Genomic DNA, 27,100 nt, shown 5'->3' with positions numbered 1-27,100 from the left:
CTTGATCTGTTAGTTTGTCTGTGTTACTGTGTGACTTTGATGAATCTGAATTATCCCTTTAAAATGTCGAAGCCACACAGTAACACACACTAACTAGCCGATTGAAGCAGAGGTCAGAGTTTGGCTTATATAATGGCGGTTTCCCATCCAAAAAGACTGTCTGTGGGCAAAGTACTGTCAAACTATTTAAATATTTTAAATATAGTGTACACTTAAACTAATATGTACATATATCTATATATATATATATATACCTCAAACTGGGGGCGTATCGACCGCCATCTGATGTAAGTAATACACTGACTGTGGAGTATCTCATGCAAACACCACTTCAAGTAATCAAAACTATTCCTTCAAAATAAGTCTAAAGAATAAAATCTCAAACATCAGATCATTATCCATCAATATGAGCTTTATGGATGAGCTGCCCTAGACGCCCATGAGTAGTCTACAGCTCTCAGGCTCAGATTATAATCAAAAGTCATTAGGAGGGATTAGTGTGCTCTTTCTTGAGTGGCAAAAACAGTTTTGGCTCCTATAACAGGTAATTTTTCATTAAATTCACTTAGCAGTGACTAATGACATGAAATGTGGAATGAAAGCCACAAAAACACCCTGAGTGCTTTAATGGGCGACCTAAAGCACAGACCAGCTGTGGGCTTTCAAAGCTGACACCGGCCACTCAGAGAAGAGATGCCATTACTTAAAATTACAGACGATGCTGTAAAGAGAAAATATAGAACCATTATAAAGTTATTTTACATGCAAATATGAAAGAAAATTCTTCTACTCAATCGTTCTTACCCCTATAACCCAGCAGCAGCACTGCTATCCTCTCACACTGGCTTTTTATTTGTGACCTTCTCTCTCATTGTTCATCTGTCCCCCAGTCTCCCCTCTGCTTCCACCCCATCTTCCATTTTCAGGCATTTTCAGTCTACAAACCAATCTCCAGCCCAATTCACATCCGATTCTAATCTCGCCTCTATTGCGATGCTCATTCCCGCAGCCTCTTGCTCGGGTGGACAGATGCAGAGAAAGAAAAGGCGGGGGGGGGGGGGGGGGGCAAAGCCAACTAGACACCACTGTGCCGTTAGTCAGCCTTAATCTTTCAAAAGTGCTTTGTCAAGTGTTTCCTGTGCGCTCTTGCATACCTTTTAGCTCATTAAAAGTTACACAAAGGGAGTGGGGTCTATAGATAGAGGGGACAAGGCAAGAAGGACAGCAAGGACAAAACAAAAAGGAAAACAATACAATTCATTTGAGATGTGCCAAAAATGGAAAATGGAGAAAATGGAAAAGAGGAGTTGAGATGAGATCTTGTGTGCCCCGGTCTTTTCCAATAGCCCACAGTATTGATGCTATTCATCACTTGGCAGAAAGACTGTGGCTGTTCTGCGCATACAAGGGGCCCATACATCAACTTCATCATCCATATAACAAAACAAGCTGGCTGCCACTGTAGGCGGTGAGTTCACTCTTTCTAGTCATAATAACTGTGTTTCCACTGGGCCCAAAACATTGGGAACGGCACACTCACCAGCCTGCCTGGACTCTGCAGTTCCTACCCGTCAGCAAGGTTACATAAATTCAATTTGTTTACAAGAGCACGCTACTGCGACAGTGGGACAAACAGCCTGTGGTGTTCGCCGTCACGGCGTGGCAGGAGACAGCGAATGCATAATATAGGTAGAGTAATTGGGTCACACAGTAGATGGAAATGCAAAATTCACCTCAGGATGACTGCCTAAGGTGTGGAGGGTTTTGCTGCTCTTTCCAGAGATTGTCCCTGAAGTTTCACGGAGACGTTGACCCCTGCAGTAAGTTCTGCTTTAATTATGAGCAACACACAAATACTCTATTACTGACAAACTGCAAGAGTTGTGAAAAAGTGGAGTGCCGGCTCACTGCTGCAGGCAGCTACAGCGAAGGAGCGGAAGAGGAAAGCAACTTAAAGGGAAAGAAATATTTCCCTCGTCTTGCCTTTTTTCTTCATCTGCATTGATACAAAACAAATATCCTTTCAGCGCAGTGATTGATAACATGCAGGGCAGGTGCACCACATATCCATTACTGCAGCTGTGCCAAAAGGATTTTAGACGCACCTGCCAAACTCTCACTTTCAGTACACCCAGGCCTGGATTAAGATGCCTCAGGACCCCCTGCTTTTGGTCTTAGCCAGAGCCTGTAAAACCGAGGATCAGCAGAAATTTGTCTTTATCAACTACTTGCAATCCTGCTCTCTCAAATGTTCCATTTTTTGAATACTTTTTTCCCTTTTATCTAATATTACCTTCACTTCTGCTACTTCAGATGTGCTCTTCTTTTAATTTTCTCACTACGGTTTCTCTGCATCTTTAATCAGAATCAGGTAATCCGTGACTGACTTCTTTGAAGGCTTTAATTAGTGTTGTATTATGAACAGCAGGGTCCGTCATGACCACACAGCTTTTCGGAGAAGTTGGAAGAGTTCTTGTTAATTAACGTAAGATATTTATATATTTTTGGTTTTGCTTTCCTCGCCAGTTTGACGAGTGCGGGGCTTAGTTGATGTATACTTAAATGTTTTTATCTTGTCCTATATGTTTTCGTGTATATAATACTTTATCTTACACGCTATTTTATATGCTTTTGTCATGTTCAGTGTTTGCTTTTATTTTGCGGCACACTGAGCTTACGCCCACTGTATGAAATATGCTATATAACTAAAACTTGACTACCCTGCACCAACGAGGACTGAGCATCTTTTTACATGTGAGGACAGTCGTTGGGTTGTTTGCTCATGTTGCCAGGCCACTGTCAATCGAATGTGATAAAACCACACCTACACAGTCCTGGGCCGCATTCAGCCCGGACAAACTGTAGCAAAAAGTTTATTTAAACAGAAACAGCGGTGCACGGAAAACCCTGTTGTGTACACAAGCACCGCTCAACCTTTTCAATACAGCCTGTCTACCAAACTACACCCGCCAACCGTATCATGGCACAGAAGCATGCAGCTACTCAGAGGCCTGTGCTTATTTCAGCGCAGGATGTAAACATTAATTGCAACCAAACAGCTGAGCTGTAACCTCTCCTCCATGAGTAGATGCACTCTTCATTCGGCCCAGTGATGCTGTTCATGAGTGCAGTTCAGTCCGAAGAAAATTAGGGATGCACAATACCATTTTGTCAGACCAAATATGAGTAAAAGTACCGATATGAGTTTTTAAAAATGTTTTATTTTCATCAGATATTCCTCAGTTTTCGAAATGAAACCAATTGTTGTTGATGTTTCCCGCTGCCAGCATTAGCAAACTCCTTGAACTCTGCATTGTGTTGATTCTTTAGGTGTTTTACCAAATTGCTTGTGTTGAAGCAGCTGCATAAGCACAGCACTGGTCCGAAATAAATAAATCTGCTCACGATACAGTCAGTGGATTGTATTGAGTAACCTGGTCACCATTTGTGGAAACGGCCAACTTTTCAAATGTATTGTTTGGTACTTTAAGCGTCACAAGTCGACTGCCATCTAGTTTCATTACATTCAAGAGAAGGCAAACATCCCTACAGCCAGTATCACCAAAACTCTGCAACTCACATCAAAACAGTCTAGATGAATAAATAGCACTACAATAAGAGGAATATATATATTTTGTTCTTTTAATAAGACATCAACTTTGATCGTTGGTCATTTCATCATCAAAGTTTGATGTTATGGAGAAATGCATACATGTGCATATATTTGGGATCCACTTAAAAAGTGTCCATGTTCATTGCAGTGAAGGGACATGTCACCCAGTGCAGCACATCTAAACGTTTTTAACCATTTTTGGAGACTGGAGCTATATGGCACAGAGGAATGAGACATTTTGGCTACACAGGCTTTACCTGTTGATTTTGGTCTTTTCATGGGATTTGTAGATAGTTTAGAAATATATTGTGTATTACCAGGCTTATATGTTAAAACATGGCTGAATAAATACTTAACAAATGGAGGGGAGAAAACTTCCAGGGCTCAAAGTTAAGAATTATAAGGTATTGTGATATCTTTTCTCACCTCAAATCTAAAGCGGAGTGAATTTTCGGAGGTCAAAGAGAAGTTGAAATTGTAACTCTTAGAAAGCAAGTAAAATTACAAGTTCTATTTTTCTTGCATGATTTGAAAATGAAGGTTTACACATCACGAGGGGTCATGTTCAATGCTGAGATATTTCACGTCTTATTCTAAGTGGCCACCAACTGATGGCGTCTCTGCCTGTGTTAAAAGTGAACACTATAACACATATATACTATAATATTATAATAATCCTTGTGCCATGGTTTTGACAGGAAACCGGTGGTCACCCAGATTATCAATCCAACATGGTACACGGCAAGGTTGCCCTGTCTCGCCATTACTTTTCGCAATTTCCTTAGAACCATTAGCACAGAAAGTGAAAGTTTCGCTTTATGCGGATGATTTGTTGCTGTATATGGATCAGGTGCCAACTACGCTTCCTAATGTCTTAGACATTTTTAGTAAATTTAGTTCTATATCAGATTATAAGATCAATTTAAATAAATAATTTCTCTTACCTCTGAATAGAACTATGGAAGCCCTAAATCTAAATACAGAAATACAAATTGTTAAAAATTTTAAGTACTTAGGGATCGACATTTATGCTTCATTAGATAAAATAGTAGCAAAGAATTATGAAAGAATTTCTAAAATGATTAAAGATCTTAACAAGTGGTCCAATATGGCAGTCTCTATAGCAGGACGAATTTCAATTATCAAGATGAATATTTTGCCAGGGATTAATTTTTTAGCCAGCATGCTGCCTTTATTACCACCAGAGGGGTTCTGGAACAAAATGCAGACTAGAATTTCGAAATATATTTGGAAAGAACAATACCCACGAATCAAGCATACAGTATTACAGTATGATAAAAAAAAAAAGTGGTGGGCTTAATATGCCCAACTTTGAGTTATATTATTATTCATTTGCTCTCAAGGCGTTGAAAACTGTTTGGAAGAAAGGTCAAATGTATCCTGGGTTAAAATAGAAAAAAATATGGTCTGACCACTTAAACTTATAGATCTGTTGTTCTCCGATATACCTTTTAAAGATTGCGTCCACAAATTTGGACCAATTATTGGCCATGCGATTAAGGTATGGAAACACGTAGAGAAACTGTGTAAATGGGAGGTTGACTTGCATAATAACACACCAATTTTTCGAAATAGATTATTATGTATTGGAAACCAACCAATCTTATTCCCACAGTGGCAAACCCGAGGGATACATTACCTTTCTGATATAACAAATGACAAGGGTCTAATGTCTTTTCAAGATTTTATAAGTGTACTTATAACTTACCAGGCTCCTCTTTCTTCTTTTGCAGCTACGTACAGCCATGCGTACATATGTTGTACCCTGGAATCATCCGCTGCCCACGCAATCAATGGTTCAGATCTTACAGAGTTCAAATGATGGTAGTGGCTTTACTTCACTTATATATAAAAAGATGCAACAGAGATTGCTTGGTTATATTGGCATTACTGCAGTATGGAATGCAGATCTGCAAAATTATGGACAGGATATTGACTAGAAGAGAATCTGGAGCAATATTTCTTTAACATTGCGTAACTATAACCACCAGTTGATACATTTTAAAATGACACATCGGTATTATCTGTCAACTAGGAGGCAATGTCAGTTGCGGATGATTCCAAGCCCATTATGCTCTCTGTGCAACCAAAAGGCTTTTGGAACTTATGTGCACATGTTTTTTGAGTGTAGTGCTGTCAACCAGTTCTGGAGTCAGGTGACTAACATAATATCTGATATTATTAGGGTGCAAATACTAGGGGCGGGGGAAATTTCCGATTCTTAGATGCATCGCGATTCGGACGTGGACGAATCTGAATCGATTCACAAACGTCCAAATTTCGATTATTTAAATCTGTTAATTAAAGTGATACAGAAGCTTCTAAATAATGTGGAACTAAGAAGCGCGGTACGCGTCATCGCCGGGACACTTTGGGATGTGCACCTGGAGCGACACGCGCACAGCGGAAAACAAACATGGCCGACCGGCAGCCACCTCGCCATGAGGTCCGAACAGCTCCTTCTAATTTAAAAGCAGCCGTGTGGAAACACTTCGGCTTCTACAACGTCGACGGCGGAAGCGAACTGGACAAGAGCCACGTTATATGTAAGTTGTGTCGAGCTAAAATAAAATACTTTGGCAACACAACAAACATGAGAAGCCGTAACTCGATTCCACCCGACGGAGGAGTCGGGGAGACGGCAGGCTGCTGTTGCTGCGGCTGCGGCTACTAGTGGCTACTGTTGGTACTTTCCAGTTTGCACATATTTCCAATAGTTTAATAAAATATAATCGAAATGAATTCTTATTACAAATGCGCTGTTTTTAAAAATTGCAAGTGACGAATGCTTATTCAGTGAGACAAAAAGAAATGTGTTTGTGAAAAAGTGCATCAATATACATAAAGATGCATCAATAATCGTTTTATAATCGAATCGTAGCCCCTGAATCGTAATCGTAATCGAATCGGCAGGTGCCCAAAGATTCCCACCCCTAGCAAATACTGTGTCTTCCAAATGTTGTACTGTTGAATGACGATTCCACCATTAATTTACTAAACTGTCAGAGACAGGATCTTTTTGTTGGCCTGACGGCTGCCAAAACAGTCCTTGTTGCAAGGTGGATACCCCCACATATTCTATGCATTAATCAGTGGATGTCTTCCTTTCATAATGTATTAGTTTTAGAATTGTCAATTGCATCTATAAACAATGTGAAGGCAGAAACATTAGAGGCCCTCAAAAGAGCTGTGGAGCAACTAATATCACTGTGACTGTTGATGGGTGAATATGAGGGGGTAAACACTGAGCATATGGTACAATATTAACATAAATGTGGTTATATGAGCTCCAATGACTGCAAACAAATATCCCTTTTTTTCTTCTTCTTCTTTGTTTATCTATAAAAAGGCAAGGGGAGGGAGAGAGGTGTTTAGGGGATGCTTACTGGTCCCCTGTTTGTTTGTTTGTTTGTTTTTTCTGTTGTCTTCTGTATTTACTTGTGTATAATTCGAGTAACTGGGGATAAAACCAATAAAAAAAAAATTGGTCACAAAAAAAAGTGAATACAGATGAAAAAAATATCCATTTCAGGTTTTTGTGCTTCTCACTTGGCTTCTTCACTCTGCACTACATGAAGTCCTGACTTACCTGGTGATCAAGTCCCACTTCTGACTGAGCGAGACGTTTTTCAGCTTTTATATTTTACCCATCCATTCCCCAACCATTTTTTTTTTCAGTGCTTTTTAGGAACTCGGCGCTGCATATATTCAAGAGCAGTTTAAGATTGAGGGCCAACTTCCACGGCGAGTCTCCGGCAGTGCTATTTACAGTCAGGTAGATTGAGGAAGCTTTCAAAATAACAGAACTGACTGCACTAGAATTAGAGCTGGGAGCCTGTGGAGGACTGAAGGCTGTATCATCTCTTTAGGAGAAAAAGTATTCAAAAGACTTAATCCTTGGAGAAAGATCCGTGAAAGTTTCTTGAAAAAATAAACATTACTGGCAAAAGCTTGAAACATTGAAGCCTGGGAAATAAAATTCTCTCTCTAAGTAAGTGTTTGTGCTCATCACAAACAAAAACTGCAATGGGAGACATGGAGAGATAAATATCTATCAGTGCAATAAACATGAACCACCTGGAGCAATGGAAAAGACTTGTCTTTTACTCTTTCATTAAATCAACAGTTTTTAATGCTTTATCAGATTGTTAATGGTCGACTTAAAGTATATACCCCTTTAGTCATTTCAGTTTTGCATACTTTTATCAATCTAATGCAAAATTAATCACTATAATTTATAAATTATACTTTCTTTTTAGGCATTATGTCTTTGCTTTGTCCTGTCTGCTCTTTGTTTTGAATCTGTTTATTGAAAAAGATCTGTATACTTATCATTAGTATTATTTTTACATCACTCTTTTACAAAATACGCCATCAGAATTATTCATAAGCTGTCATGTTGTAACCAGGGATTAAAGGCGTTTAAACTTTCCACTGGATTTACTACATTCATTCCATAAAGGCTTTAGCATGAAACCCAGTCAACAGGCAGTAGGCTGCTGACACTGTGGATAGCGTCACTGCCTGGTTAGAGCTCCTTGTTGCTGACAGCGTGTCCAACACTGTGTGAAAGCCCGCTGTGATGGGGAGGGACACCGCTGATGGAAACATGGGCGCTATTTTGGCACGAGCTGATCTTCTCTATTCGGAGGATATGGAGCAGACAGCATGGCGGACCGTGTGGAATAAAACAGCTTTGTGAAGACTTTGGTGTGGAGCTGTGGCTCTCATCCGTGTGCCATCAAGGCCCAGGAGATCGCTGAGCTTTGTTCCAACCAATCACTTCACTTGCAGATTTCACTGATTTGATCCTCCTCGCTGTCTGAATCTGTGAAATCAACAGTGTTTGATTGGAACAAAAGACTACAAACGTCAGAAAATGGTTTAGAGACACTGTAAAGAGTATGGAGTAAAGGTAGTGGAGTATGTAGAGGGTAGCACTGGGTAAAGGATAAAGAGCAAAGACAGCAGAGTCGATAAAGTATAGATAATAAAAAAGTTGAAAATGGGGAATAAAGGGGATTTATTAGGATGAGATGCCATGATTTGTCTTTGAGGGAGGAGAGAGGGGGATTCATCAAGAACAGTGATCCAACAATTATTTGCCAAGTAGGGAATCTCCTACACTTTAAAAAAGTTTTGTCTTAACAAGTCACTTACTATCATGTAAAGGTTTTTAAATTAGACATGAAAAGAAAAATAACTTTATCACATCCCAGTCATATTGAGCACTTATTTCACAATATTTAAAAAATATGTTTAAAAAAAAACAATTATCTACGATCATCAGCCGATGATATCATGACATCCCATCACAGAGCTAAGATTCATTACTTAGCTAGCTAGCAACAACCTGGTGTGTTGGGTTATGACACGCCCACTTTTCAACAGTCAAATCAAAATTCTCCAAACATTACGCCACAACTGCCTATCCTGTTTCACTTATAATAAATATTAGGGATGTTTCTGGTGACTAATTTCTATGTTGATTAAACGTAAAATTTAATTTGGACTACTTGACTAGCCGAACGGCAAGAAGAAAAGCAGTTACAAGTGAGCATAATTTATTAATTATTTATTATTAATAATGTTAAACACTGTCCAAAAAATTCTGTGTATTATGAGCCATTTGAAGCTGTTAATCAAAGTCTACAAACTGGTACCAACAAATTGGTACTTTAAATGCCGCTGAAATGTGCGCCACTCTATACTGTGCAAAAAACGTAATAAATGTTTCAACTTTTTAGAGTGAAGAGGATCACAGGGTCGGCAGCCAAACAACCTGGAGCAGATGTTAGATGCCAGCTTGCTGCACAGTGTGGCTAACATTAGCAGTGTTAGCAGCAGCAGCAGTTAATGTCTGTGTCTGTGCTGAATGTGGTCACATGTCACTCCAGTCGAGTGATTATATACTAGTTTATTCTGTCTCGGTCTACATTCAACATTATTTCCATTTTCTAGATGAAAACACTGCCAAACTGCGCTGGTTTTACGAGCTGTCATCTGTCCCACTTTGCTGATAAAAGCATCTGGGGTTGCCTGGGCAACAATTAACTGGCACTGAGCATGAACCAAATATTGATAAATAGTTTAAGCGACTAGTATTTCTGGTTCTGACTAGCGAGCGTAGCAATGTTTAGTTGTGCAGTCGACTAATCGTGCACATCCCTAATAAATGCATCATGATACACTAACTAGATACTCTCAAAATGCCATTTCATCTGGAGATTAAAGAAGAGAAAATCATACTAATAGGATGAAATAATTCCACATGTAGGATCAAGGAAACACTTTAAATTTATCAAAACAACTCAATTTGTGGAAAATAGTTGAAATGACCTCATCCCATCTGCTGATTTGACACAAAAGTAAGATTTTGAAGGTGAAATACAGGTACTGCAGCCCAAATTCAAAATATTACAGTAAGTTGTTTCCCTTCACCTCTTCCTCCCAGGGCTCAACACTCAAGCACACTGCCTGCAGGCGTTGGAGTTGGAGTTCAGTAACTGTCTGCTTCACTTCTTTCCAGACTCTGTTTGCTCAACTTTAACCATAATGCGTCTACTCTGTCTAAAAGATTATGATTTCTTATGACTCATAAACAGAAACTTACTCATTTGGTTAATATTCAGCATTAATTTTAACTCTAACATGAAATGGGAAGACAATAACACAAGTTACGAGCTAAAATAAAAATTTTAAAGGAAACCAAAGCTGAGGTGTTGCTCTCGAAGCAAGTATTTCATCTAAGCATGTTTCCTTAATCTCTGATGATATATTATGATCATTTTATGATTCAGTACAGTAAATATATAACACCTTTCTTCTTTAAGACTTAGTAATCGAATTTTGTCTGAGTGGAGATGTTTTGCAGTCCAACATTCAAAGCTAACTTTCCAGCCCACTGGAGTTTCAAGACTTTCTGTTCCTGCTGAGGTGTGTGAAGGTCATACATTACTTAACGTGCCTTTACAGTGAGTCATGAAGCACTGAGGTAAGAAAAAGTGAATATGGAGTCAAGTACAGTACAGACTACATACTGGAGTCGTGAGTGGAGACCAGAGTGGGATATGAAGCAGGAATGTACTCTGGCATTGTGATGGGCTGTACTGCCCTCGTTCCTGCACCTGATACTCTGTATCTCATGTAATATCATTGTACCTTCACTGTCTGCATTCACACTCTACTCTCTGACTACTTGAATTACATTATGCTTTAAGGTGGAGACGCACTGATTGCAGTTTTCTTGGCTGATTCTATTCTGACTTGCCGATTCTAATCGGACCGGTTCTTATTTTCTTTACTACTACTGGCAGCATACACAAACATTTTTGTAACTTTTCTTGGATGAAAATTTAAATTATATGTTCATAATAAGACATTTACTGTTTTTTTCTGAAAGAGGTCCAGGTTAATGCCAGACCTCCTTTCCCCTTTTCTCTTTTACTCTCCACCTGTTCCTTTTTATAACTTTTTCTCTACTCGTGCCTTCTCCTCTGTCTCCTCCTCTCTTCTCTCCTGACACACAAGATGACACACTTAAAGAATTAAGATTACAGTGATCTCACGTAGAAGCAGATAGAAACAAAACAACGTTGGTGACTGGCGCGGTGCAACAACTTGCTGCAGTGATGCTTTGCAGTGAGAGAAAACAAAAGCAAAAGTTTGACGAGTCTGGATGAGAAAATGTTTGGGGGAGACGTGGTTAGCATGAGTTGTTTATTCTTCAGTCAGAACTGGAGGAGAGTTTTTAACTGCCAGTCTGTGAACATAAGTATGATAACTAATGTTAGCCTGGGGAGCTAGAAAGTTTACCACTGTTTGACAACACTGTCATCTGCTCAGCTGCTCTGTCTTTTTATAGTTTTGTCTTTCTTCTCTTTATCCTCTTCTTGGAGTTAACTGCTCCTTTTAACTCAGACAACATGCTGGCATGGAGAAACTGGAATGATTTGGTGAAATCCATAAAAATAAACCTACATTCATCTGTTCCATAAATTACACCGGTACAGAATTAGATATCTAACACTGACCGACCGGTTATCGGTCATAGCTGGTCAAACTGATAACTGGTTATGAGCTGGTCGATCTGTGCATCCCTACCTAAAGGTCATTCTGAAACTTTTACCCAATAACAACAAAAATAAAACTACCCACCCAAACTTAAACCAGTCAACTATTAGCCAATTAAAATGTTTGAGCATCCATGAGTGCTGGGACGACTCTTGTACCATGGTGAAGTCATTAATTAGTAATATAGTCACTGAAAGAATTACTAAATGTTATTAAAGTCTTAAATATTTTCAAGGGTTCAACAGTAACTGTTACAGCACAATGACACGTGCTGCAGCCATGTTGTGGAATATATGCCACTGACCTTTCTAATAGGATTTCCAATTAAGAGTAAAATAGCTATAGTGAGTCTTATTCAACTTACAAACTAACCATAACTACTCAGTACTTCACCTTTTATAACTTATATTGACATAATTCATGCATAACGAAAAATGAGAGAGAAAAAAGAAAGGTATAGAGGGAGAAGTTTGAAGGTCTTTCTCCACTCAGTCACTGATAGATATAAGTAGCACTCAAAACAATGAAGAATGATTCTATAATTATTATTTCTTCATTTGGAAGGGCACTTCAGAGAAAGAGGGCAAAAACACATCTGCTTGAACCAGTACATCCATTACACAATACTCTACATGACCCTGGGATGAGCCATGAAGTACAGCATAATGTAGAGACATAAAGTGGAGAGACTAAAGCAACAAACGTGCGTCGTGAGCCGCGCAGATCCTCTGACATTGCAGAAATAATTGGCACATTGTGAAGGGCAGATATTTATGCCAGTTTAGCAGCAGACTGTCAGAGATGGATGGTGCTGTGCCTGCTGGTGACAGACTCTGTGTTAAAGAGATCTCAGAATAGCGACTGCTCAGGTTTTCCCAAACAACGAAGCGCTTGGGTAAATTTGAGAGAAAAACAATTCACTTCGGCGTGGCGCCTGTGAAGAGAAGGTTTTGACCTTCAAGCTCTTCGCTGGTGAATTCATCCAAAGGAGATCATCCATGCCGCGCTCATAAAATCATGTTTTTCAGTTCATCTCCCGCTTAATACCTTATTCAGCCCTCTGACAACTGGCTTAGTTAGTTATTCAGCTCTCTCTCTTATTCGAGTGTCTGAATGAGAAGCCTAAGGCAGGTCATAAACACAATGCTTTCACAGAATGAGATCATTACTTTTCCACAAAGTCGGATTTCTAAAACATTTCCAAGTATAATCACAACGTGTCATTTGAATCTGTGTCTGTTTCAGATCAATGGGATTAGATCAAGGAGTCTGGTGCCACAACATGCCTACCAGCATCTCAACTTCTGTGTGGAACTCTTGGTTGAAAGACTCCTTGATTCTGCTACTTAAAGGCAAATGTCACCCGTTTTAATAATGTGCATATCTCTGCACTGAGCCTGAAGACAATTAAGTCAGTACTTGTGAACATTGCATGCTTATTGCTAAAAGCTGGAGAACCAGAAGGACTCCTACTTGAAAGCAAACTGCGTTGACAAAATAGCTACAAATCTGTGTAATATCATCTGAAAGATGGAAGTTGTTAAACTTTGGATTTTTCAGTCCGTAGTCACTGTATTATCTACAGTAGATGGTGGTTGAGAAGCAGAGAGGAGCACCAAACTAGGAAGCTCTGCTAAAATCATATCAGTTTAAGTGTATACTATACTTATAATATTTGCGCTGCTTTACCTTTCTGTCAGACAGCCTTCAGTCAGGAGGGTTAGGTACTGTTCACATTTGAACCAACAGGTCTCCATAGTCCAAACTTCTCAATAACAACATTATTATTTCTTTCTTTTTTTTTCATTTAAAGCATTTTGCACACCATAGAAAATAAAATCCCTCCAGCTTATGTCTCAAACCTGTTTCTACAAGGTGCAGCATGTCAGTCAGTCACCTGGGCAACAGACGAAACACGTAATATCCTGTTGCATTGTTGCTAAAATGACATATAATGCAGCAACTGTTGTCTGCATAAAGTTTTGAAAAGTTTAACCACACTTGAGACCACTTTCAGCCTGCTATTACCCTGTCAGTGTGACTTGAATAAGCTGCTGCTCGCTTATGTCCCTTTTTTTCTATACTCTATTACTCTCTCCCCAGAGGCTCTCCCAGGTATCAAAACTTGGCACCAATTGATTTAATGTGAATTGATATTTGGTAGTGCCAATGTAATTCAGTCAGTACCCTTTAAAGTACAGAGTATGGTAACCATATCTACTTTTTATGCGTTAAATAAGCCAGATATTGCTCTCTACAAAGCCACCAATATATGGCTTGTACAATCATCAGAGAAGGCTGTCTGATGGAAAGTTAAAGCAGTGAAAATATTCTAAAGATATTGTTTCTTTAAGTGGGCTTTCTTTTTATGTGGCTAAAATATGTTCTGCAGCTGACCCTGTTCACACCAGTAGATTGTTAAGCATCACCGCAGGTACTCCTCTCTGCTTATTCAAACTGGGAGCATGCCGACTGCCTCCTGCTGAGGGTAATACACTGACGATAGATAACTTCCTCATACAGCCCAACTCCAAAAAAACCCAATCTGTCCCTTTAAAAGCTTTTGCTGGAGGCATACTAGGACAACCGTTTGTTTGGTCTTTGATGATTATATGTCAAAAGTTTATTATGCTACACTTGATTAAGTTGAGAAGTGTTTGATTTTGGTGGCGTTAATAACAGATCCCCGTTGATTACATTATTTCCATCGTATTTGTCTCTGTAGTCTCTTTCCCTGAAGCCAGGATGTCAAACCAGATGCTGATCTATGGGCGGGTAATAACTAGGCCAACGAGTTTAGAGAGGCTCTCTGGCCAGAACATGATGCCATATGGAGCTAATCTGGTTTCACACTCTAGTTGTACTCCAGCCCGTGGGTTTGAATGAGGATTCTGACATGACTGTGATTTATGTGACATAAGTGGGGTACACAGATGTTCAAAATTTATGACTTTTTGATTAAATTTTCCCGTCTTGGTTGGTCAAAAACTTCATATGCAATTGCATATGTTTACTTCTTAATGGATATTACACGTGCAGCACCCACAGCCGACTGTACAGAGAATATTTACAGATTATATCTACGGATTTTAAAATAATGTAATGTACCTATTCAAATGTTTTGGGTACTTTAATGCTTTTTGAAAAAAAGAAACTGGCTAAAATCTTTCCAGAGCATTAAGTATCAAAAATAGTCAAATGTTGAAACTTGGTCGAAAATAGATAAACTTGATTTTTATCAATTATTTTGTCATGTGTTGCTAGTGTTGCATTTTGGTGGACAAGTCAGGCGTTTAATGTGGAAGTGAGACAGCAAAGGCACCAGGGGAAAGTGCTGTGTGGTTGAGGAGAAAAGGAGGATTCAGGGAAAATGGGTCAACTTTCTTTTTCAGATAAAGATAAAGAAATCTGCCTTACCTGCAAACAGGTGAATTTGGTGCTTTGATGTGACGTTAAACTTCATTATCAATAACAAATCCTACAAGTTCACAGATTTTCCTGTGCGGCCCCCGACCATATGCCAAATCTCTAAACTGGGACCCAGTCGTCAAAATTTGAGAACCTCTGTCTCACTCTGTTTTATGTCAGTAAATTAGTCTGGTCCACTCTGAGCCGAGGATGACAAAAGGCAGCAGAAAACATCCTGAGGGCTGGACCTGGCTCCTGGTCAAAATCTATCTTGATTTGATGACCTTGAAGTGCTTTTATAGCGATAACAAATTTGACTCAAAAAGATTTTAAATTCTTTTTAAAAAATGTGTTTTTAGATTCAGACTCGTGAGTCACCACTTTGAACAGTGTAGCATAATTTTGCATGAATTAACAGAATAGTCAGTTTTTTATCAAACGCAGTTCAAATATTTGAATATGTGAAAAGAATATAAGTGTGTTGGGTCTGGGGAAAATATGCAGAAATCATTTTTGGTGTGAGAATCACAGAATATCCGAAGCAGTGCCACAGTGTGCCAGCATCTCACAGCAGGGTGTGTGTAAACTGCAGACGGGGATTGTGCTGATAAAAGTAACACATCCAACAAATTCAGCTAAATGAGCAGCCCTGCATGCTCCAAATCTTAATTGAAAGATCATCTGTTTGCACAAAGCATAATATACCAAGTGCCAATTCACTGTTGTTTTTTTCTATTATTAATATTTTTGTAATAACAGCTGCTTGCTGAACATATTGATATCCACTGACGGGGAGGAATCCCTCAGGTATAAACAGCTGTACTTAAGCCGGATGATGTTTACTGAGTTAACACTCAGTATCACAGTATGCATGAGCAGCTCGTTCTCTCCGGCCTTAAACGCTGATGTATTGACGGCAGCTGGCACCTTTCCAAGAAAATATCACCCAGCCGCCCCCTTATTGGAGAGCCCAATAAAAATATCTGTCCATTTCCAGTGGCTAATCAAATGCCGAGATAATGCAAATGACAAGTGAGGGTCAAAACCTCAGAGCCGCAGCCTTCTCACAGATTTAATGAGTTTTATGTTTGTTTGTTTCAACTTCTTGTGCAGTTGCACAGAGATAAACAAGGCTGCACTCAAATATTAAACAGTTTCTCTCCCTGCCACTCAGATTCATAGGATCCTACATACAGAATGTGGAAAAAAAAAGATTCATCTGAAGTTCATTTGATCAAATATTTACCTCACAACTATTCTTTAATGAATTTAAAGGTATTTCATACACTGAAAAATAGTCTACGATTTTTAAACACTGGACAATTGTGAGCATTTTTCTTCAAGGTGAGATTCTTCTGACTCTAAATGGACACAATCTACTTTGTTTACCTCTCGTTACACCTCTCTCTGCTCACACACACACACACACACACACACACACACACACACACACACACACACAGCTTTAAAGTACTTTGTGATTGACTCATGTTAAAAGCACTTTAAACTACTGTTACACTGACTTGACTTAACATTTTGTGACAATTAAAGTAATTACACCTGTAAAGCTGGACTATCTAATTCCTCTTTCTGCATCTCTCTTTTCACAGACCTCTTGTGATTTCTTTGTGAGGAACACTTACTTGGTAGAGTGCTGTGAATACATGGAAAAAAGCCTGGTTTTAGTTGTACTGACTAATCTATTTGTTGCTGAAGGAGTTACAGAATGTATCATCCTGATGTTCTATACTTCACTTAATTACTGGAGGCAGGACAAGTGAAACTTCCTGGAAAATAATTCACAGGTGCAAATACCACTCAACATCATTGTTCGTTTGTTAAAGAGACCTGAGAATGAGCCTACTGTTTCTCTGATATGTAAGATTTCAAAGCGACATGAGACAACTAACAGATCTCCAAAGAGATGAAATCCCCTGTGATCAACACTGGGGGGGGGCATCAGTTCAAAGAAACTACAAAATTATTGAATGTTATCATTCAAGGGAAATTAGAAAACCGTGGCAACATATGCAGCTCAAAGGCAAGCTGCAGTGATGAAGAGAAACCACTGGCAAGCATATGACGGGATGATTAAATATGTAGGCTCTTAAACTATGTAAAGCAAAATAAAGTTTTAAAGTAAGACGAAGCACCTTTCCTCTCTGTTTATATGCTTTACTCAAAAGTGTGTTAATTAACCTGGATATGAAGCATCTGTAAAGCAAACAATACAAAGATAGTTTCTAGACTGAGACTCAGCCTTTTCTCCTCTTCTCATAAAAATTATTTTAGCAGCAGCACATCGCCACTTCTAGTTGCATATACGGGAAACACAGAAACTATGTTTTGTCACAAAAAAGTGACATTAGATTATTTATACTGGAGCAGCAGCATGCAGAATGTCTCCACACACACTGCCACAGGTGGAGCTCGCTCGCGCGTTGAGCTGTCCCAGACACAACCAGATATTAAATCTGCTTGATATTTGTCTGAGCTGCCGAGGAGCGCAGCCCGATTCTTGCCTCACTGCGATTTGCTTCTGATCTGGGGGCTTGTTGTCGGCAATATCCCAAATCTATCAGTGAGTGGAAAATCAGGGCTGAAATCGCATCCTTGAAGTTTCCGTTGCCCACCCAGTTAGCGGTCACCATGGATTACAAGTAGACTTGCACCGATTTCAACTTTCTTAGCCGATTCTGATTTCCGATTTTTGAGAGGTCTGACCTACCGATTCCGATTTTGGCCAGTTCCGATTTTCAGTCTTTCTAAGAACTGTAATTAACAGCATTCACAAACATTTTTGCAACTTTTCTTGTAAATGTGTTCATAATAAGACACTGACTATTAAATATTCATTTAATACTTTCTCCAAAATCATCCAGATTACAACCGGGCCTTATTATATTTTTTAATGAAATGGGTGAATTGGGTGAATTGGGTGAACGTGATCTTGCGAGATCATCTCATGGGATTTCGCGGGACGCAATTTCACGTGATCTTTTGTGGAAGCGGATGTAAACAAACCGGAGACTAACGCGGTGCAACAGTTTGAAGTAAAACTTTGCCGTGAGAAAAACAAACACAGAAGTTAAAGGAGTCTGGATGAGAAAATGTTTGAGGAGACGCATCAACACAGGTTGTTTATTCTTCAGCCAGAACAGCAGGTGAGATTTTAACTGTCCCTCTGTGAACAGCAGTCTGCTGCTAGCTTGCTAGCATTAGCCTGAAGTGCAAGAGAGTTTAACGGCTGTTCTGCGTCATTGTCAGCTGCTCTGTCTCGTTGTAGACTGTCTGTCTTCTCTTTATCTTGTTCTTGGAATCTGTCGCTGACACCATCTTCAAGCAGACGTGTGTCTGAGTGTGTAGCTGTTATCAGCGCTGTGTTGACATCACGGTCAGTTTGTCTGCTGCGCGCATGACGTGACGATCGTGCAGAACATGTGTGTGACAATGACGGGCACAGAACCGGATTTGTGACGCTGACTGGCCGGTCACCGGTCTAGGCCAGTCACGTGAAAACCGGCCCGATTCCGAGCATTGCCGATTAATCGGTGCAAGTCTAATTACAAGATACTAATTTACAAGGTTACGGAGCGGCTGATTCATCGCACCCTTTTTATACAGTGTCCTCAAAAAAGACAAGGTTATAAAAAAATGAATGCCCCTACAGAATAGAACACAAGGCTGACTTAAGAAAATGATGCTAGTTACGAATAAATAACTTAGACACGTAACTTATTTGTTGAGAACAGTCACAAACAGCACTGCTGGAACGTCACTGGCAGTGTACCTGGACAATATTTTGTGCTCCTTTTGCTCAAGTTTGCTTGCTTGCAGTATGTTAGAAAGCAGTGTTACCAATTTTGAAATAATTCAGTTGCATGGTGAAATTTCTTCTACCAAGACAGACTCCCTTCTGAGCTAAATTACTTTAAATGTCAGGGGTTATATTTTGAGGAGCAGAGGTGAGAGTCTGAGAGGTTGAGGGCTGCAGCCCATATTAGCCTCAGGCTCACACAGACAGCACGTCCGGGGAAGATATATAGTCAACTTCCATTTTCTCACTTAACTACTTTCTGAATAAAAGTGGCATTCTCGTAGGAAAACTAGAGTGGGTCAAGTATATTCATGCCAGACTACACAGTGTAGTAAAGTCTGTTTTTCTTCCATCTACCTTTCATAATGTAACAGTGTTGCCACGTCTGGCTGTCTGCTGACATCCCTTTGAACTCCTGTCCTGTGGGGTTGCTCACTCTAAAAAGGGCCCGCAATATCCAACTCCGAGTACCAGTTTGGCCCGCGGTAGAGCTTCAAAAGCTTCAAAGCACAAGAGTGACTTATGACCTCGCCGAGCATGATCCTCTGATGCATGACAGGCTGGGTGGAGGAAGTGTCGGACCGCGGGGAGGACATCTAAACGCGCCGGGTCTGGCAGAGGTGTGGGACAGCGTACATGAACAGATGTGTGACTCGACTGCAGAGCTGCTAAGTGTACTGTTTGGGAAATCTAATTACCCACAGGAAAAATACAACAAACTAACAACTGGTCTTGAACCCCGAAGACAGATTCTGACATTTCTGAGAAGGTCAAAGTTAATTACCGTGTGAGACTCTATTCACGGGGCGGGTACAAGAGGAGATTGTTTGTGTGGGAAAATGCTTCCAAATTTGAATGAGAAGGTTACACGTGTCATAACCCTAATGTTACAGTGACAGTTGATGACTAAATGTCAAATACCACCCTAATCAATTAGTATGCAAGATAAAAAATAACTGAGCAGTATGATGAAGAGGAAAGTTTGGAGATTAGTCTATACATCAATTGACAGAAAAGTATGTGACAACATGAAGATATCCACTTGAAAAGGTTTAAAAAACTGAGAAAAGCAGCAACCCTTAACATTTGAGAAGCAAGAAATGTCGACTGTTTGGCATTTTTTGACGAGTGGCGTTTAGCCCCGGACAATAACAGCATGCAGGTCGTGAGATCAGGACTCGGTAAAAACATTGCCGCTTCTGTGTCTGTCCTCTGCACTCTGTTTGTTAGTGATGCAAAAAGAGGTACACACACAGTTTTAGGAGTTTTAAATGCACTCCCATTTGACACCGACTTTACATAATTTGAGCATCTTGGCTTCGTGGAGTTTTCTGAGTTATTAACCTATTTTATATCAAAGCATGACAAAGTTCTTATTTAAAGTGATGCTGCCCTTCTTAGACTTTTGTCACAGATTTTATGGACACTGGGATATTTTAATCTCACGATCAGTCAAAAGGTCACACCCTTGATCTGGTCCTGTACAACAGTTTCTGTCCTGACAACTTAATGAGTAAGGATATCTGTGTGTCGGGCAGAAAAAACGTTTCATTTAATGTGATTGACTGCCTTTTAATCACATAATAAAAATGGGGAAACTGTTATCTAATTAAATGAATTATTAATGATTAATCCATTATCTATTGATCAAGAAAAATGCACAACCCTAGCTTTAGAATGTACCTGCTGTCAAACAATGAGAAAATGAGATTTTATTTTTCTGATTCAGTTCTTTGTTCTTGCAAGTGCTGCTCCCACATTCACCCTCTACCTCTCTTGACCATTGCTGCTCTTTCTCTCTGTCTTGTTTGTTGGGCGAAGCAGTAGGCGCCAACTGACAAATCCTGCTTATTCAACCTTTAACACAGGTCTTACCCAAATGGCTAGAGTAAACAGAAATGCAAAACTTGCTCACCGCAATGAATCGCCATAACGAAAGTGCATGGTGGTAAACATTCTTCCCCTGTGTGCACGGATGACAAAGTGGCTGCTGCTGGATATGCAATGCCACTGCTTTATTACTGCACCACGCTAAGGGCCACAGATGAACCAGTGTCCCATTACTTTACCACGGGTCCCAGGTCTATTCAGCATTATGTGTAATACCTGAGTGGATCCAAGCCATCATCAGATGGCACTGATCATGATGGAAGAGCTGTGTATGTGGAATAACAGAAAACTTAAACGTATTTACCAACTGTCTTGACAAGGAGGATGGATTATATACAGGGTTGCTAACGTTACATTAAGTAAGACGGTTTTGTTTTGACAACTTGTAAATTAATATTTAGTTGCATTTAGTTTATTAAGTTAATTATCTCTGGGATCGTGTAAAAAATACATTCATCTAAAAAAGAGAAAAACATGTTTTGTACCTGATTTAACTTACTTGCTATTTCGGGGTTTCTACACTTTTCCCATTTCAAATGTCTATACTTTTACAGACTTAAATTTCCAGACTTCTTGGTAGATTTTTTTAGAGCATATTTGACATCTAGGTTTCTATTCCCATTATCAAGCCAGCTTGCCTTTATCCATTGTGGCTATTGAGTCCTCTGCAGGAAGTGGACCAAAGTTCCACCGTCAAACATCTTAGAAAGTGAACTAACCAGTGCAACTTCTACTCTACTTATGTTCCTTCAACATACTGAATAAGTAATATTATATTACGGCTCGCCCCATGTTTTTTAGTCTCTGTTCTGTTGCAGTGTGTCTTGCAGATGTCTCTGCTGTAGAGAGTGTAATGTAAAAAAAAAGATAATTTGTTCATTCATTAATCCCATTAACGTCTGTGAGCTGTCTGTGGAAAATGCAACGCTTTCAATGGATGGCATCAAGCTTGCTCAGGCCCACGCTCTCTCACTGTGAATATTTTGGCTGTGCTGGCAGCCTGCTCCAAATGTCATGAAAAACACTCTGCTTGCATGTTGGATGTATTTGTAGAAATTCTGAATTTTATATCTCAGACAACAGAATAGGGTCAGTAGTCTGGAAACAACAATTTGTCTTCATAATTTCCAGACCTGGACATTATCAAAATCAAATTTAAATACTTTTCCATGCTGCAAAGGAATCCTGTCTTTTCCACCTGCAGTCCTGGCCAGGTGAAGCATTGCCTTGTTAATCACAATCGGCTGTGAAATCTGTGCTAATTGGGTCTGCGTGTCCTGCTTGAGTCCGGCTCTACATTTCTCAGGTCCGCATCAATCTGGTTCCCAGCTGTCACAGAAGAGACAGGTCTGGTTCGGGGCAGGCTAGAACATGTCCAGGTCTTTTTGGGTTCAGGCACACATTTTTGGACCTGTAAAGACCTCAGTGAAATCCTGAGATTCAGCCAATGTGTATCTCAGCATAGAGGAAGTAAAATATGAGACAAATTGTCTTGTTGAGTGGATGGAGGGGTGCATGAACAATGGTTCCTGCTTCCAAACCAGGAGATGAGGAGAGTATAGATAGTATCACCATTACTTCCCTCGCAGAGGCTCTATCATCGCATCAAAGGATATAAACTATTAAGACCTGGGAAGATAAATTATTAAGAGCTCCATTTGCATGGCTCCATTATCCCTTGAAGAAAAACAGAGACCGACGTCATTACTTATACATACAAGTTTTGCGCGCAGAGTCCTCCACAAATAGCGAAGAGATGTCCTCATCCACACCAGCCTCATTTTTGGCGATGCAGGTATAGGCACCGGTGTCTTCAAAGTGCACATTGCTGATGTGAACTTCACTTCCATTAGCTTTGAGGAACAACACAGAGAAGAGACAAAAAAAAGAGACCGTTTGCCTTCCAGAAAGAGATAAAAGGCGACTTCCACACTACCATCCTCTGCTACCATTATTCGGTTACATAAGAGTTCTCTAATATGTTAGAAAGGAAGGTGAGAGGTTTGTTTTTGGGGAGGATTCAAAAAGGTAGCAGTTCAAAGTAAGAATGTGGCACATGTCTGCCACACGCTGTGCTTGTGTGAGCACTGGGACAGGTTTCAGATTTAGCGTTTTTGTGTACAGCCTCAAAGGAAGAGCGTTTGGCTGTAAAGTTTAATGAAAGAACTAGAGGTAACTTTGAAATGTTGCCTTAGAAAATGATATGGGGCTGGACAGTAAACCAAATTTATCCAATTAACAACATTATGAATGTCTTGATGACCTAAATTAACTTACAAAACTGAAAATCACTTTTTTGCCATCCTGGGTTTATATCTAAGTGATTATACCATTAAAAAATGAACAGTGTACTAACAGACTTGCATCTCATACTAAGGATCTATTGACATGCACTGCTACCGAAAAGCTAACTTATATTATTAAAGGCTGAAAGCTGAAATTTCTTTTTGAAAATATCCGGGGAGCACTTTCATGGACAGGGCTCAATGATTGCCCAATTGCTCGGGGCAAGTAAAATGCCATGTTGGGCTAATAAATCTGGTATCTCACTGTGCTGACCAGGCAAGTGGTAAATAAATGAATAAACTATTAAGATAATCACCCGATCCTTAAAGTAGTTTTTCTGGCAAAAAAAAACAAAATCCAGAAAATGCTGTTATCAGCCTCTCACAGATGGAGATTTCCTGCTTTTCATTTTTCATTATGTCAAACTGAACATCTGTGGATTTCAAACTCACAAAACAAGACATCTGAAGACATCAGTTTGGACTTTGAGAAACTGGGATGGACATTTTTCACTATTTGACACTGACACTTTATAGACAATGCAACCCTAGATTAAACATGATAAAAAACATTATTTTAGTCTTGTTATTTGATAATCGCTAATAAATAAAACAATTTGTACAGGGTAAGTTTTTAAAACAAAACTTTGCTGATGATCAGTAAAGGCCCAGGGCATGACAGCTGGAGCAAGATTATAAAATGTAGTAGCCCATGTGATCTTCAAGATTTTCAGAAATTGCATTTCTGAGTAGTCACTTTTGTTTTAACTGCTATGTTTTCATTTACTTGTCTGTAACTCTATTTCAAGGCCTATAATGTTTGTTCTAACTGGAAAAACCCCATAAAAACACTGTTAAAAAAGTTTCAGCCAATGTCTTTTAAACTACAAAAAATGGCCACAATAACCAGCGACCTCTAACCAGAAGTTCAACCAACCATTCAGCATCTTTCACTGATCATGTAATTCAGAAGGACAAAAATATGCTCTGATGTATAAAAAACGTTTAAAAATTGTTTTAACATTTACTGTTATTAAAGTATATCTGAATCTGATATCAGAGTTCAGCTTGTGTCGTCCAGCCCCATTTTACACATCTGCAATTGCAAGAGCAGCTGTAGCAGTAAAGTGTTAGTAGCAGTAGTAGTAAAAATAATAATGGAAGTAGCAGCAGTGGGAATAAAAATATACAAGTGTACATGCAGTGAGCAGTAAACTCTTGACGCCTCTGTACCTTGCAGAGTGAGCTGTTTGGACAGCTTGGTAGCGATGTCCATGCCATTCTTCAGCCAGGCGAGCTGGGGACTAGGGATGCCCTCGGCGTGGCAGCGCAGGCTGGCAGTGACACCCGGCTCTCTGGCTTGACTCTCTGGATACACTCGGATTACAGGGGGAACTGGAACAAGGAGAGGGGAAAAAATAGCAAAGGGAGACAGCTGAGATGGAGAAATGAATAAATACGGTACATCCAACACTGTTGTTTTAGTTAGTATCACTTGAAGAGTGGGCCAATCTTATTGACCGAGAAGTTTTAAAGAAAATGCCAAGTTCTGAACTTATGGTTTTGCATTAGCATACACTATCAATAGCATCGAGTGTATGTTCAGCGTTGTTGAATGCCTTTAGATAAGGTTAACGTGCTCGGTGAAGCCAAACAAATCAGATAGATAAATAAGGCAGAGGACCTCTGTTCGGATGTTATTGATTTTGCTTGGTTGCCATTGATTTTATGTAACCTTTTGTCGGGAAGAAGATGAAGGGATAGAAGCAGAGAAAACAAAATGTGTGAAGGAAAAAAAAACACACACACACACAAACTAAATGTCGCTCTCATCTGCACGCTGTTCCAAAAGCTGACTTTACACATTGCTGTACAATGTGCTGCTGTCATGCTGGAGTTTCACTTCTTTACCCTACCCTGAAGCAAAAACAAACAAACAAAGACAAAAGACTCTCCTACATACTGTACTTCGAAGAACCATAAATCAACACAAATCAATAAAACACACAAATACATTAATAATATGCATTTATGCATTGGCTGAGGATATGCCACAAGTTTTGCTCCACACCCCGGGGCTAACTTGTTAGAGTCTTGCTCCACAAAACATGGAAAATATCAAAAGAATGAATTTGAATAATCCTTTAAAGGGAAGAAGTCTTCTCTGAATAGCATAACAATGATAAAAGCTTTCAAAGGGATAGTAGTAGGCTATATCTGAGCAGACTCTCCTAGAGACATGGTGACTGAAACTTGGACAGTGGCAGTGAACTGTTTACAGAGCGACCATAAAAAAGCTGCATGACTCATTCCACAACAGCCTGTCACATATAAGGATGACAACCTGGCAGCAGTTTAAGTAGGGACATCAAATTTCTCTATCGTGCCATCTTGTTTTGAGCAATCCCTCAAAGCCTCTGTGGCCCAAATCAGTGTCCTCTTTTTTTTTCCCTCTCTTTTCTGAAACAGACTTCAGAGACACGAGCGGAGGATGGAAGCGAGAGTCTTGGCAGACGCAAAGAAGGCAGACGTGCTGTGGAGACCGTTTCCTGTGGGCACTGGGTTAGAGGAAGTCTTTATCCAGCCAGGTGAGTGAAAGGACTGAAGATTGTTGCCATGGCCATCTGGTGACCACGGCACTCCCAGGCTTTGGAGCTCACGTCAATCTGAATGCCAACACGCCTTCCTCAGGGGGCCACTGAGGGCTCTTACAGCACCCAGGTTACTTCACCAATTACAGTCACAGAGACACTCCGGTTACGCCGATGTCCCGGTATCAAAAGGTTGACTGAATAGAACCCGTGGAGACAAATTATTTTGTGCAATCATTTGAGTGAAGATTATTACTCACTCTTAATATCCTCACACATCCCCATACAAGCATATGAAAGCTCCGGCTCAGGCTTTGTGTCTGTGTGAAGCTCATGTTCTGTCTCTGGCTTTATAATCTGTGTGTTTACTGTAAATCACGATGTGACAGCCGTGTTTGTTGAAGCTGCTCTGCGATTAATTTTGTTTGCATCTCTATCTGCATCTTTACATCAGTCTTCATACAATAAGTGCACTGATTTAAGTGTTTCTAAAGGTATACTTTAAATCTACAAATCCAAGTTAAGACTCTACCAAGCAAAGTAAAAGCATTCTGACCACTGACAGGTGAAGTGAATAACACTGATTATCTCTTCATTGTGTCACCTGTTAGTGAGTGGGATATATTAAGCAGCAAGTGAACATTTTGTCTTCAAAGTTTGTGTGTTAGAAGCTAGATGACTGGGTCAGAGCATCTCCAAAACTGCAGCTCTTGTGGGGTGTTCCTGGTCTGCAGTGGTCAGTATCTGTCAAAAATGGTCCAAGGAAGGAACATTGGTGAACTGGTGACAGGGTCATGGACGGCCAAGGATCATTGATGCACATGGGGAGCGAAGGCTGGCCCGTGTGGTCCGATCCAACAGACGAGCTACTGTTGTTCAAATTGCTGAAGGAGTTGATGCTGGTTCTGATAGAAAGGTGTCAGAATACACAGTGCATCACAGTTTGTTGTGTCTGGGGCTGCATAGCTGCAGATCAGTCAGGGTGTCCATGTTGACCCCTGTGCACCACTGAAAGCACCAACAATGGACACATGAGCATCAGAACTGGACCACAGAACAATAGAAGATGGCGGCCTGGTTTCATGAATCACATTTTCTTTTACATTTCACATTTTTATGTGGATGGCCGGGTGTGTGAGCATGTGTACCTGGGGAACTAAGTTACTAAGTTAATCGTTGTCTTTATAGATTAATATATTATAGGTATAGGCTAATATAGTTTGCAAAGCTTTTACAAATCATTGCATTCTGTTTTTATTTATGTTTTAAACAATGTCCCAATATTATTTTGAAGTGTTTACAGGCACATCCTCAATTCAACTCCTCAAGTCACGTAGTAGTGTAGTCAGTAAAACAGAAACTCTGATTACAGATTCTGAAATTATGATCAACACAATGAAAT

At 39.8% G+C, this 27,100-nt stretch overlaps 1 protein-coding gene across 1 annotated transcript in view; it reads right to left on the bottom strand.

Moving 5' to 3' along the window:
• fstl5 (follistatin-like 5) overlaps positions 1–27,100 on the bottom strand; it is a 260,880-nt gene that overhangs the window by 35,798 nt on the left and 197,982 nt on the right. The window contains exons 10-11 of the mRNA XM_084719758.1: positions 24,341–24,502; positions 22,541–22,675 (exon numbers count right to left, since the gene is read on the bottom strand). Coding sequence (XP_084575884.1) covers positions 22,541–22,675; positions 24,341–24,502 — 297 coding nt within the window. The remainder of the gene's footprint in view (positions 1–22,540; positions 22,676–24,340; positions 24,503–27,100) is intronic.

Source organism: Lutjanus erythropterus, chromosome 5, assembly GCF_056507025.1.
Source record: "Lutjanus erythropterus isolate fLutEry1 chromosome 5, fLutEry1.hap2, whole genome shotgun sequence".
In the NCBI taxonomy this organism is placed as follows: Eukaryota; Metazoa; Chordata; class Actinopteri; order Lutjaniformes; family Lutjanidae; genus Lutjanus; species Lutjanus erythropterus.
Note: the sequence above shows the minus strand (reverse complement) of the source record. Positions and strands in the feature narration are given on the sequence as shown.